The 12324-nt window shown below is 41.6% G+C and overlaps 1 protein-coding gene across 1 annotated transcript; it reads left to right on the forward strand.

Moving 5' to 3' along the window:
* Positions 1-12060, forward strand: SAP30L (SAP30 like). Its single transcript, XM_035105725.3, has 4 exons — positions 1-959; positions 2775-2897; positions 5595-5693; positions 7252-12060. The coding sequence occupies exons 1-4, from the start codon at positions 774-776 to the stop codon at positions 7375-7377; spliced, it is 534 nt and encodes a 177-aa protein (XP_034961616.1). The 5' UTR covers positions 1-773; the 3' UTR covers positions 7378-12060.
* Positions 12061-12324: the final 264 nt, after the last annotated feature.

Here is a 12324-nt window from a genome sequence, read left to right on the forward strand (position 1 = left end):
TGTGTGTGTGTGTGAGAGAGAGAGTAAAGAGAAGGCGAAGAGAGCAGTCAGTCGCTGGCTCCCTCGGGGAGGGAGTAGGGGAGGGTCCGGCTCTCCCTGCTAGGACGGTGGAGGGCAGGCAGCAACGGCCACCTCACGAGGCTGCCGACATCGGGGGGGGGGGGGGTGTCTCCGAGTGAAGGGCGCTTGAGCGGCGCCCGCTTCTGTTGTTGCCAAGGGAGGGGGGGTAGTCGCCTGTCAGGAGTAGCTCTCTGAGAGGCCGTGAGGAAGAGGCCGGTGGAGGGGGGTGGCGGCGGAGCTGAGGCGAGTGTTCCCCTCAGGGGTGGCGGGCCAGACCGGGAGTCCCTGGGAGGACGAAGGGTTTTTTTGGGGGGGTGAGGGGTCCCGCTGTGGTCGGAAAGGGCGTTTGTGATCCGAGGATGGAAAGAGAGTGAGTTTCGTAAAAGAGCGGGGAGAGGGGCCGCTGCCCCACAGACGGTTTCTGTGGGTCCCTCGCGGTTTGACACACTCGACGGGGGGGGGGGTGAGGGTTTCCTTGCGGGGAGCTGGGAAAGGGGCGCGGGGAGGAAGTGTCCTCCTGACAGCCTGCTTTGCAATGTCCCTTTAAGGCAGGTGGATAAGCAAGCCCAGGGTCGGATAGGCCAGGAGGAGGAGGCTCAAAGGGACTGGGGGAGGGGGAGCTTCGCAAAACCCGGGCGAAGTAGCCCAGAGGCGGCGAGGGTCGCTGCCCGCCTGCCTTCGCTTTCTCTCCGCGGGGCTGGGGGGAGGCTGCGATGAATGGTTTCAGCACTGAGGAAGACAGTCGGGATGGGCCTCCCACCACCCCTTTCTACGGACAGAGTTGCTGCCTTATCGACGACGGGGACCGCTGCGTCCGCCCGGCTGGCAATGCCTCCTTCAGCAAGAGGATCCAGAAGAGCATCTCCCAGAAAAAGCTGAAGCTGGATACTGACAAAAGCGTGAGTTGTGTTCGGGGTAGGGGGTGGGGTTGCCTCGATGTGCTGCATTTCTCTGTGTGTGCCCTTTCCTGAGAGTACAGTACTCTTACTGCATTCACTGTAACTCATAAGAACTATAACTGGTTTTTAAAAAATAACCTAGAAAAGTTGAAATGAGAGCATGTTGCCTCTACAGTACTTACGGCATATGTTTCTAGCATGGAAACCCATGTCGATGGAGAATTTGCTTCCTTTTTGTTATAGGAAGAGAGTCTAAAACAGCTTATTATGTGGCCTCTAGCTGCATAGTATATTTTTGTCCAGTCTCGCTTTATAAAGTGATGCTGAGCAAAAAAGAGAGAGATCATACATACAAATATAGAAATGGGAACAACACTTAACTAACTTAATTCAGAGTGGAAATACACTTTAATCTCATGATGGAGTGATATTAATTGCACAAAGTTCACAACACATTGCAGATTAGGGAAGACAGCATCATGTCTGGTCGAGGTAAGAAGCTATAACCAGTTCTGAGCTTTTAAGAGCAAGGGTGGAGGTGTCTATAATGCTATGTATATAGCACTGGTATATAGAGCACATTTATTTATTTAGCAGTGGCAGTTTGAGGAACCAATAAAACATCTACTTCTTTGTCAAAGGCTATACAGTATTACGGTTTGTTATTGACACTGTGTGGCATTACTGCTGGGAGCTGTTGTATGTACAGTATTTGTAATTGACTGGTGTGCCTGTGCAGATTTCAGGCTGTTGCCTTGAAAGGGCTGGTTTTAAAAACCTGTTAAATCTCCAACCCTGAAGTAAAAAAAACTTTAATATGATATAGCAAACACACAAGAGTTCTGTGGAACTGTAGTGTGAGCTTTCATGGATGTTATCAGATGCCTACTCACTAGAATGATAACTGTACTGCTCTGGAAACAATGAAATAGTCCTCAAGTCTCAAATTGTGGTTAATGAAATTTACTGCCTCTTTGTCCCTGCTCTGTACATGCATTGAGCAGCTATAGGCTTAATAGGTAACTGATGTGCTGTCAGACCCAAAAATAAGTAAGTTATACATAAGTAAGTCTGGTATAAATTTACCTTTATATTTCTAATTATAACAAACCCTCACTATACTTGGTGTCATGTTATGTAACTTACCAACTTCCAACACACTTGGTTCTTTTTCTTTTGCAAGCTGATTTGTAGACAATTATGCAGTGACCCAAACTAGGAACTAATGCTCAGTAAATACTTTTTAAAAATTTATCAGCTCATCTTTTGGGGTTCGGAGTGCAAAGTCCCATTCTGAAACTATAGAAGGGGGGCAGTTCCCTTAATTTCTGTTGGAGAAATGAATTCACCTGCTCCATGTGCAGCTCCAAGTTCTAAGCCACGACTTCAGTTTCCCAGTCTTCAGCTTATTTACTTCTGCAAGTCCTTAATGGAGGAACTGCTTCCCTTTCTGGCAATGGGAAGGCATGTGGATGGGAATGAGTGGAGAACTGTTTCCTTAGCGTGGACTGCTGTTAGCACTACTGCAGCAGTAGTTTTTGTGCCATAAACCACAAATATTTATTTTTAAATGAACTACCTTTGCCCCTCAATATTTCGGGACGGAGACAGGGTGGAGTAGACCCCACGATAAATAAGTGGGTTGCTGGTATTCTGCCTCTCAGCAGATCCACCCCCTCCCCCAAAAAGTCCAAGTCTGTGCTAGTGATATTTTGTAGCTTAACTAAATGTAATTTCTTCAATGTAAACTTCCACTCTGCTATATTGTGACCACTTTACTATTTCACTGCATGTTGTTGTTTTTTAAATTGTTAGGTAGGACACCTGTATATATGCGATTTCCACAAGAACTTCATTCAGAGTGTTCGAAACAAAAGAAAGAGGAAGACCAGTGATGATGGGGGAGACTCTCCAGAGCATGAGATTGATGTCCCAGAGGTACGTAGCATAATTAAATTGGAGATTGTTGCAATTTCTGTTGGACCCTGATTGTATGCTCATTCATCTTGGTCAATCTCGTGGGGGACAGTTTTCAGCCTGAGGGTTGCAGTTTCTCATGGACAACCTTCTGTAGGCCACATGCCAGTGGTGGGTGGGGCCAAGGCAGTAATGGATGGTGCAACAAGTGTAATTCCAAGGTTTCTGCAGCCACACCCCACACCTCCCTCTCTATCTTCCATCCAAGCAAGCAAAAGGCACACTTCAAGGATACATTCCAGTCAGTTAAAAGCATTTTATGAGGGGGCAGAGCCACAATGTAGCCTGGGGATAGAGTATGGAGTGGGAAGGGTTGTGGTCTGGAAATAATCCCAAAAGACCTGAAGGGCCACATTTGACCACCAGATGTGAGGGTCCTCACTTCTCATCTACAGGTTGAAGGCTACATAGTAAATAAGTAAGATTATAATGCCTGCGCCTTCACCTCCAACAGCCTCTTATCGTTTAGTAAAATTAATTTTCGGAAATTTAATTTGTAAGAACAGGTTGCTTTTGGAGAAAATAGAACTCTTGTAGGCTACACACAACTAATCTGCTTTCCTGCAAAAAATTAGTGTATTTTTGTACTACTCTATAAAGAATCTCTCCATCACATTTTACTATTATATCCCCATCTGTGGTGATTCTAACTCATCTGGTCAGCTATCTTAGGAAAGACCTGTGTGTCAGGAGTTGTTCTGGCCTCGATACTGTCACCAGGTCTGCTCCTAGAATGGAACTGAGGGGTAGGGCAAGACAGCCAGAACTGACATGGGTCAAAAGTGGCTACTCTTTTCGACAGTGCTAATCAGCGTAGACAGAACTATGCAACTGCATTATAAGGACTGTGACTTGTGCTTGAGCTGGCTTCTCCCTTTCCCTTGTGTGTCATGCATTTTTAGACTATGAGCCTGAGGGTAAGGACCATCTTGGTACTGATTTTTTAAAGTCACTCAGAGCCTTTTGGGCAGGATATAAGGTAGAGTATAAAAGGCTTAAATCCTTTATAATAAAGTCCCTGTGTCTCTGCGTCCAGTCCCTGTGTCCGTGCTACTGCGCATGTGCCCCACGGACACAGGGATTGGACACAGAGACTTGGAGGGCAGAGACCGGCCCCTCCTCCGCCTCCTCCCGCTGTCCCGAGTGGCGACGGCCTCCTCCACCTCCCTTCTCCTAAGGAGAAGGAAGAGGCCTCTGCCACCGCCTCCCGCAGCACGCCTCAGGTAAGCGCGCCGCCCCTCGCTCTCCTGCCTCCTCCCGCTGTCCCAAGTGGCGACGGCCTCCTCCACCTCCCTGCTGTGGCAGAGTGACGTGGGGCGGCGAGGCCATCGCCACTCGGGACAGCGGGAGGAGGCGGAGGAAGGGCCGGTGGGCCTCAGGCGCTCGATGGAGGCGACGCCTGCGCAGTCCCAGGGCTTCCCCTCCGTTTCCACCTGGCTAGTGCCCGTTTACTGAACGGGTTGAATGACACTAGTAAATGATAAATAAGCAAGTGACAAGCCTGCTCTTTGTGACATAGATTTTCATAAGTTATGATGCTTTTTGTACTTCTCAAATTATGATTGAAACACAAGTAATTAAAAATGTAACTTCTTCAAGGGGCTATATTTTATTTAGTTACTGTAGTTAGTTATAAAAACATTTTTATACTGTTTCATAAAAATATACCACAGCGTTTTACAGCAGTATAAAAAACATAAAACCAGACAATAAATAATAAAAAGTTTAAAGCAAGTTAAAAGCAAAAGGAATTAAAACAAAATCAGTGGCTCATCTTGGGGGACACACTCTTAATTGCCTGCATAAGCCTGGTGGAATAGAAAAGTTTCCAACAGGCATTTAAAAGTTGGCACAGAAGGCATTCACCTGTACATAGCAGCATATCAATAAAAGAAGTGCTAGGGATTGTTTGAACATCAAGTTGTATTAACTTTGGATGAAAGTTAAATAAGGATATAGGGTTGCATTCAGAATTCCCCTCAGTGAGTTGAAGGGCTCCTGCAGGAGGCGGAGATTTTTACCAATTTTACGCTACCACCACCCATATTTACTGCAGGTGAGAAGGGTAACTGGTGGAATTTTATCTCCCTCCCTCCAGCAGCCTATGAGCCAAGTTAGAAACCAAGGCTTACGCTGAGTCAGACTATTGGTCCACCTAATTTAGCATTGTCCATGCTGACTTATAGTGGTTCTCGCTCCCAGAACAATCTGGTGATACTGGAGATGAAACACATGATTGTCTGTGTGCGAAGCATGTGCTCTACCACTGACCTTTGGCTTGCCCTCTCAGAGGAACTCTGGATCCAAGCCTTAATCTTTTAAGAGGGCAAATAAGAATAGTCTAATGTGACCCTGCTGTATCACCAAAGAAATGACTGGGATAGTGTATTCTCATCACTGCACCAATATGGTGGCTACAATCCAGAGAGCGCATACAAAATGGAGAGACCATTCTGTTGAAAGTACAGGGAAGTGAGGTACTTGCAGAGCTGTTGGTGTCCCACTATTTATATGCTAGTTACCTGTTTTGTGTATCTTGAACAGGAATTCCTTGCCTTAAAACAGGTGATGTTTCTTACAGGTTTCTTCTTAGAGTAGATGCATATTTTTAAAAAAGACTATGCCTTTTAATTGTCAGTCATGCCATCTTTTTTGCAGGTTGACTTGTTTCAACTTCAGGTAAACACACTGCGTCGTTATAAAAGGCATTACAAGTTGCAAACCAGACCTGGCCTGAATAAAGCTCAGCTGGCAGAAGTAAGTTGGCTAGCAAGCTTCTGTGCTTTCATTATATGAACCTTGCTTACCCACCACAACCAAACCTATTTATTTTTATAGTAATGCTGACTTATAATTGTAGCTACTTATTGCAGTTACACATTGTTAGTACAGTGGTACCTCGGGTTACAGACGCTTCAGGTTACAGACGCTTCAGGTTACAGACTCTGCTAACCCAGAAATAGTACCTTGGGTTAAGAACTTTGCTTCAGGATGAGAACAGAAATTGTGTGGCAGCGGCGCAGCAGCAGCGGGAGGCCCCATTAGCTAAAGTGTTACCTCAGGTTAAGAACAGATCCAGGTTAAGCACGGACCTCCAGAACGAATTAAGTTCTTAACCCGAGGTACCACTGTATAGCACCACTGCCTTCAACCGTATACTTAACGCTTCTCAAAGGGTAAAATGTGAAAGGACCTGGAATGCTTCAGCTGATAAATTAAGCTGAATTTCTTCTCTTATTGTTCAAGTTTTTAAACAAAAAACAAAAAACACATCACCAAATAATCTCTTGTTTACATATGTTGCATCAGTCACATGTCATATTAATCCATAGTTTAATTTAATATGAAAGAGTAGCATGCTTGTGCACAGCATATTGCTCAAGTCCCTGTGATGCTCCCCCACTGCTCCTTGCTTTCCTGAACAAAGGGAACAGTCTAGAGGCTGGTCTGCCATTACATATGAACCAGAGTTTGTTTGTTTTACTAACAAAATATGATGGTAAGTTGAGGGTTGTTCTTAATTTACTTTTGCCTGTGTCTGTGTCTTTTGCCTGGCACAGGAGCATTGACAGTTAACAAACTGTGGATTTGATTCAGTACTTGGAAGTGTTGGCCAATACCTAAATTACAGATCCAGAAGAAACTTGCGGGAATTGTGGGCAAAAGCACATGTTCGTTTAAGGAAATTATGCTTTTCTTCCAGGCCAACGCTATCAATTATCATTAATAAAATTGTATACCACCCTTCACCTGAAGATCACAGGACAGTTCACAACATCAAAATACAAAATGAGAACCCAAAATACATAGTACAAACAAAAACAAACCAATACCCTCCTCACAAACACCAGGCTGTCAACCAGGCTAGAAGTTTTGTATGATTTAAAAACTAACATCTATAATTGTTCAAGCGGGCAATCTCTGTTTTATATTGTACATCATTATGTTTCTTAGGGGCTTCTGCAAGGTGGTGTTATGTGTACTATAGATTCATTTTCTGCTTTGCATATCATAGGAAATAGCAAGTTGTTTCTCCCTAGCGTTCCATGAAATATTAAGATGAAATTTCAAGCACATTCAACATGCAATTACCTTGGAGAGCCAGCTGTGACTAAACCACAGCCAAGGGATAGGGAGCCTGTGGTCCAGATGAAGTCCAGGTGTTGGACTACAACCCCATGATCCCTGACTATTGCCCTGGCTGATGGGAGTTGGGAGTAGAACAACATCTGGATGACTGCATGTTCTCCGTCCCTGCCACAGACCATGTGCTAGCTCCATTTTACAAAACTTTCTCGTTTTCTTGTCCTTTCAGACTGTCAGCCGTCACTTCAGGAACATCCCAGTGAATGAGAAAGAGACACTTGCATACTTCATATATATGGTAAAGAGTAACAAGAGTAGGTTGGATCAGAAGTCAGAAAGTAGCAAACTTGAATGAAGATCAGGCAGGTTTTGGACACAATCATATGTGAATTTGAAGAAGCATCGGGTGCATTATGAATACAAAAAAGTTAACGTTTTTGTGAATTAAAGTGCAAACTAGAAATTCTACAGAAAACTTTTGGTCCAGAATATTAGAATACATGAATATATGTGATGATTCCAGAATTTTCAAAACCTAATACTTGACTGAAGGGATGAAGATCAGAGAAAAAAATCAAGAAGTCAAATATAATGCCTGTCCACAGGATTAAAATTAATCTCTTGATTATAGGTTACATGTGATATGAGTTCAGCATTCTTAAACTGGATCATACCATATCCACATAGAGCTCTAGGACTTACTTGGTCCAGGTCAGGCATGACACTGGAATTTTGATTCAAACATTTTGATCTGGGGTTCCTGTTTTTAAGTGTGGTCACCACTTGTATTCAATACAGGATACACTTGTATGGGTGCTAGAAGTTTTTAAACCTCACCTTTTTGTATGTATATGTTCTTGATAGAATACTAAAACTGTCCAACTCTGCTTATTTGCTACTAGAACTTCTATTTTGTGAATTCACAAAAGTTAAAATGTTAAAAGTTAAGGTGTTTGGGTTTTTTTTAAGCATTTAATTGAGAGCTATTAGAATTAAGACAAGCTATCCAGTGCTCTTGCAAAGTTCAATGCACAAATTTAATTCTGTTTTTTCACCATACTAAAAATTGTTTTATTTAAGTTACTGTGGGCCATTGATCAATATTTAAAGCACCAGATTAACAGCACAATTTTATATATATCTACTCAGAAGTAACCCCCATTGAGTTCCACTGGTCTACTTCCAGAAAAATGAGTGTAGGAGTACAGCCTAGGTCTGTAACCAAATATTCAGTTATAGGCCTAATCTGATCTTGGTTAGGCAGATATCCATTAGGCCTATCTGATGCTTTGACATTTGAATGCACACAATGCAAAATAGCAGTTATGATGTCTGTAGACATGAATATGAGCTGATGTTAGCAGTGACCTCTGCTCACCCTAATTTTTGGAAATGAGAATTAGTGCCAATCCACTTCTTTCTCCTACATGCAGCCACCTGAAATCTGCAGTGACAAAGTTACCATTGTTTAAATTTCATGTTGCTGTTCACCTTTTATCCAATCCAGAATTCCTTATGCACTGCACATGCGTACAGCTTCCTCATTTTCTTCAGTGGAGGAGGCAACACCATGGTCTAAAATAAGTCAACAACTTGTGGCCTGCTAGCTTTGGCTTGCAGGTGCCTAACTTCTTATGTCCTGGCCAACAACATATACAGATTATTGACCTCTTGTTGGACTGCTTAACATGAATGGTGAACTGTATTTTGCTTGGTAAGTTACAAGTTACTCTTGCCTGGTCTAAAGTAAGACTTTACCGAAGGTCAGAGTTGTAACACTCTGTTTCTTGTAGTTTTCGTATTTTTTTCACATTCAACTTGGAGACTATAAGCATCATATCAGCCCTGTGCTGCTCTGGTCCTTGACTTTGTTTTAGAAAAGCACAGATTTAAGCACCTCTGAAATCCATCAGTCTTGTATCCACGTAAGAGGTGAGTGTATGATGCAAGATGCCGAAAATCTACTCCAAAGATAATTTCTCAAATGATAAGGTGATAGGCAAGCATTCAAGAGTATTTTGGCATCCTAATAGTAGATCTCCCCCCTACCCCAAACTCATGTTATGATTAACTGTGTGGAAAGATACTGCTTATTCAGGCTTACATTTATTTGTTGTGCAATGCAGACGTATCTTCTTAAATACTTTTCAATCTGACAAAGCGCATGAAAAAACTAAAATTGGTCTCAAAGATGCAACACTCATTTGCAATGGTTTGTTTGTTTCTGTTGCAAGTAGATGCTCAAGAAACAATAAGTATGCATCACAAATACACATTCTCTCAATTAATTGGATACCACCATTAAATGTGGTTATTTTCAGGCAGCTTCAGCAAAGGGTATGTCAATTTACCATGTATTTCCAACACACACACAAAGTGCCACTTCTTTTCACTGGGAAAAGTGAATTGAACTGGCCACCAGAACACAATCTTTATAAGCAGAAGCTTGAGGACATAGTTTTTGATTTATCTTCAGAATATTCATGTTTGCAGTTAGAGGAATTTTGCCATGGTCATCAAAAAGACACACACTGTATGCCTCACTTCTAGACCAAAAATGTACATTTTTTAGTGTTAGGTCTCATTTTTTGTAAATAAATAACTGCAGGGTTTCAGCAGCCAGCTTCAAAATGACTATGGAAAAATGCAGGTGCTACCCCTTTAGGCATGGCTTTGGAAATCAAATCAAGGAAATCATTCCCCCAAATAAATTAATTGATGTAAAATGTAATTGTTATTCATTATACAAGCAGATCAGCAGTTGCTGATATCATAATTGTTGAGTCCTGTTGTAGTTTAGAGACATATCTATATGCCTTATTTTCAGCTAGACCAACAAGGGTTGAACAAATGTCATGGCAGACAAAATAAGACATTTTCATGGTTTGTCATGCTAGAAAGGAATCCAGCTCACAGCAATATCTATATTCAGGGAGAAGCCTGTGATTCTTGAACATCTAGTGTAGAATCACCAAAACCGCCATAATGCAGTTGCTTAATGTAATGGCAGATTATGCTGCGTGCCATTTAAGGAAATTATCCAATTCCTTGTGGTTTTAATAAAACCTTCATCAGCATTTTTGAGCTTCAAAGGATGTGAAGGATATTCTAAAATTAATAGAATATGTGAGAACTTAGTCACATTGACATGTTCGTTCATACAAACTGGTGGGTTGCATTTTATCTTGATTCTTGTCAACTATATAGTTTACATGGGGTTTAAGCTAGTCAGCTACGAATGTGGCTTGGGTGTGGCAGTTCACACGTTTAAGATTAGGTGTGGGGGATTATATTGCTGACCACAGCTATACTGAATGAAACTTAACTCCAAGGAAGAAGATATGTTTGAAACCTTCAAACTGATTCAAGAACCCACTTAAAGCTAGCAGAAGGGCCATCATTGTTTTAATGGGCTTTGCATCAGAGCCAAAGAACTTAATGTGGCACATCTTCTCTAATGAAGTTAACCATCAAATATGGTGGTCCTCGGTGCATTAGTTGTTGTAGTTGTAGTAGTGCAAGGATTTTTGTTCATCCCTTGAATTGAATGAAGGAAAGAGCAAAGTGATGGGGAATGTGCAATGACAATTATAGCACTGGAATGACACTTTTATGAATACATTGTGCAGTTGATTAAATAGTCAGAAACTAAATCAAGCAAGTCCAGGTGTGTTTCTGCCATATAAATGTTGCATATCAAACTCCTGCATTAAATTTCAGATTTTGTCTTGCAAGGCATATCATGAAATACAATTCAAAAGTAAGTCCTGCAGTTGTTCTTGCAGAACTCCTGAGTCTTAGATTCATAGACTAATTCAATCAAACATTTTTCCCCTACAACCTGAAATATTTTATCAGTAAATGTATCTGTGTAAACGTCAGCAAAGCCAAAGTAGCTCATGGCAAGGATATTTTTTCAGATTTTCGAAAGCAGACTTGAAAAGCCGTGAGCAAGATATATCCCAGAAATGCAGCAATTGGTGACTTGTCTTGAGAGAGAACTTACTAAAACAGTATTTTGAATTTTGTGATAACTATATATTAGCCAAATGCATTTTTTGTGGGGGGTGGGTGGGTTTGGGAGCCTTGCACTTTACCTCATGTTGATAAATTCTAATGTAAATAAGATGGAACTCCTTGGCATATTAAAAAAAAGCATTTTGATAAAGTTGTTAAGACTTAAAAGGCGGACTGTTGTATTCAGTGCACTAGTGTCACTTCGCCCTGTGTGTTGAGATGAGGGACAGGTGAATCTTCAGGACAGCTATCCTAAAAGAAGTATCTCAGTACTGGAACAATTGATTAAAGGGTCCTGCTATAATGAAGCAGAACATCAGTGTTCCCTCACTTGTAATATCCCACATGCTCAATTGTGAATCTAAGGGTGTGCTTGGATTTGTTTGTTTCTTAAAAGTTTGATAGTGGTGCAGGATAATTCTTGCTCTTCTGTAGAATTTACCTATTCTCATTTATTAATACCTTAGATGTTGAATTTCAAATGTTTCTGGAGGGGAAGGGGCTCATGCCTTAAACTCAGAATTTCAATGAAATGCTTAGCAATAGTTTTTCCCTGCTGGTTGTTTTTGAGGTGTTTTTTTTTAAAAAAAAAACAATTTTCAAACATGAGCTTATGGAGTTCGCCTTTTATTACGTTGCCTTCATCCCTCCTTTCTTGTCCTGATGCGCACTAGAAAAGCATGACAACTTACCTGCTAATCTGTGTTTTCACCCCTTTGACATATAACAGGCTTACTGGAGGAAAACAACTTCCCATCGCCTTCATTCATTCTGGTGGGCCTTCAGTGTCTTGTTCTGATCTTTATGTCAAATGTTTTAGGCAAGCTTTCATTGTGAAATAATAACTGTGTACTCTTAAAGTGACTTACAGTGAAACTGTAGAGTTCTTTTCTCTAAGATGTATAGTGTATCCTTCCTTCCACTGTAAGTTAAAACTCTGTGCTGTTGGACAAAGATGTCAATGCCGGAGGTGCATTTTTAATAAATGATCAGTTTTGCTGGTTGCAGTTTTCCTTGTAAATGTACTCACTTATATGTGTTCATACTATGTTTGCTGAAATATTCAAATGATGGGCATAGGAAGACACTTGCATCACCCATGCGGGAAGAAAAAGCAAAAAACCTTTTCTCAACTTCAGACATCTTGTACTTGACCTGGTCATACCCAGTTGCTTACCAGTATTCCATATTTTGAAAACTGAAAGCTTGGAAGCAAATAATACCCTGTTTCTCATATTTTAAGACATACCCATAAAATAAGCCATAGCAGGATTTTTAAGCATTC

This window comes from Zootoca vivipara, chromosome 2 (genome assembly GCF_965207765.1).
Source record: "Zootoca vivipara chromosome 2, rZooViv2.hap1.1, whole genome shotgun sequence".
Taxonomy (NCBI): domain Eukaryota; kingdom Metazoa; phylum Chordata; class Lepidosauria; order Squamata; family Lacertidae; genus Zootoca; species Zootoca vivipara.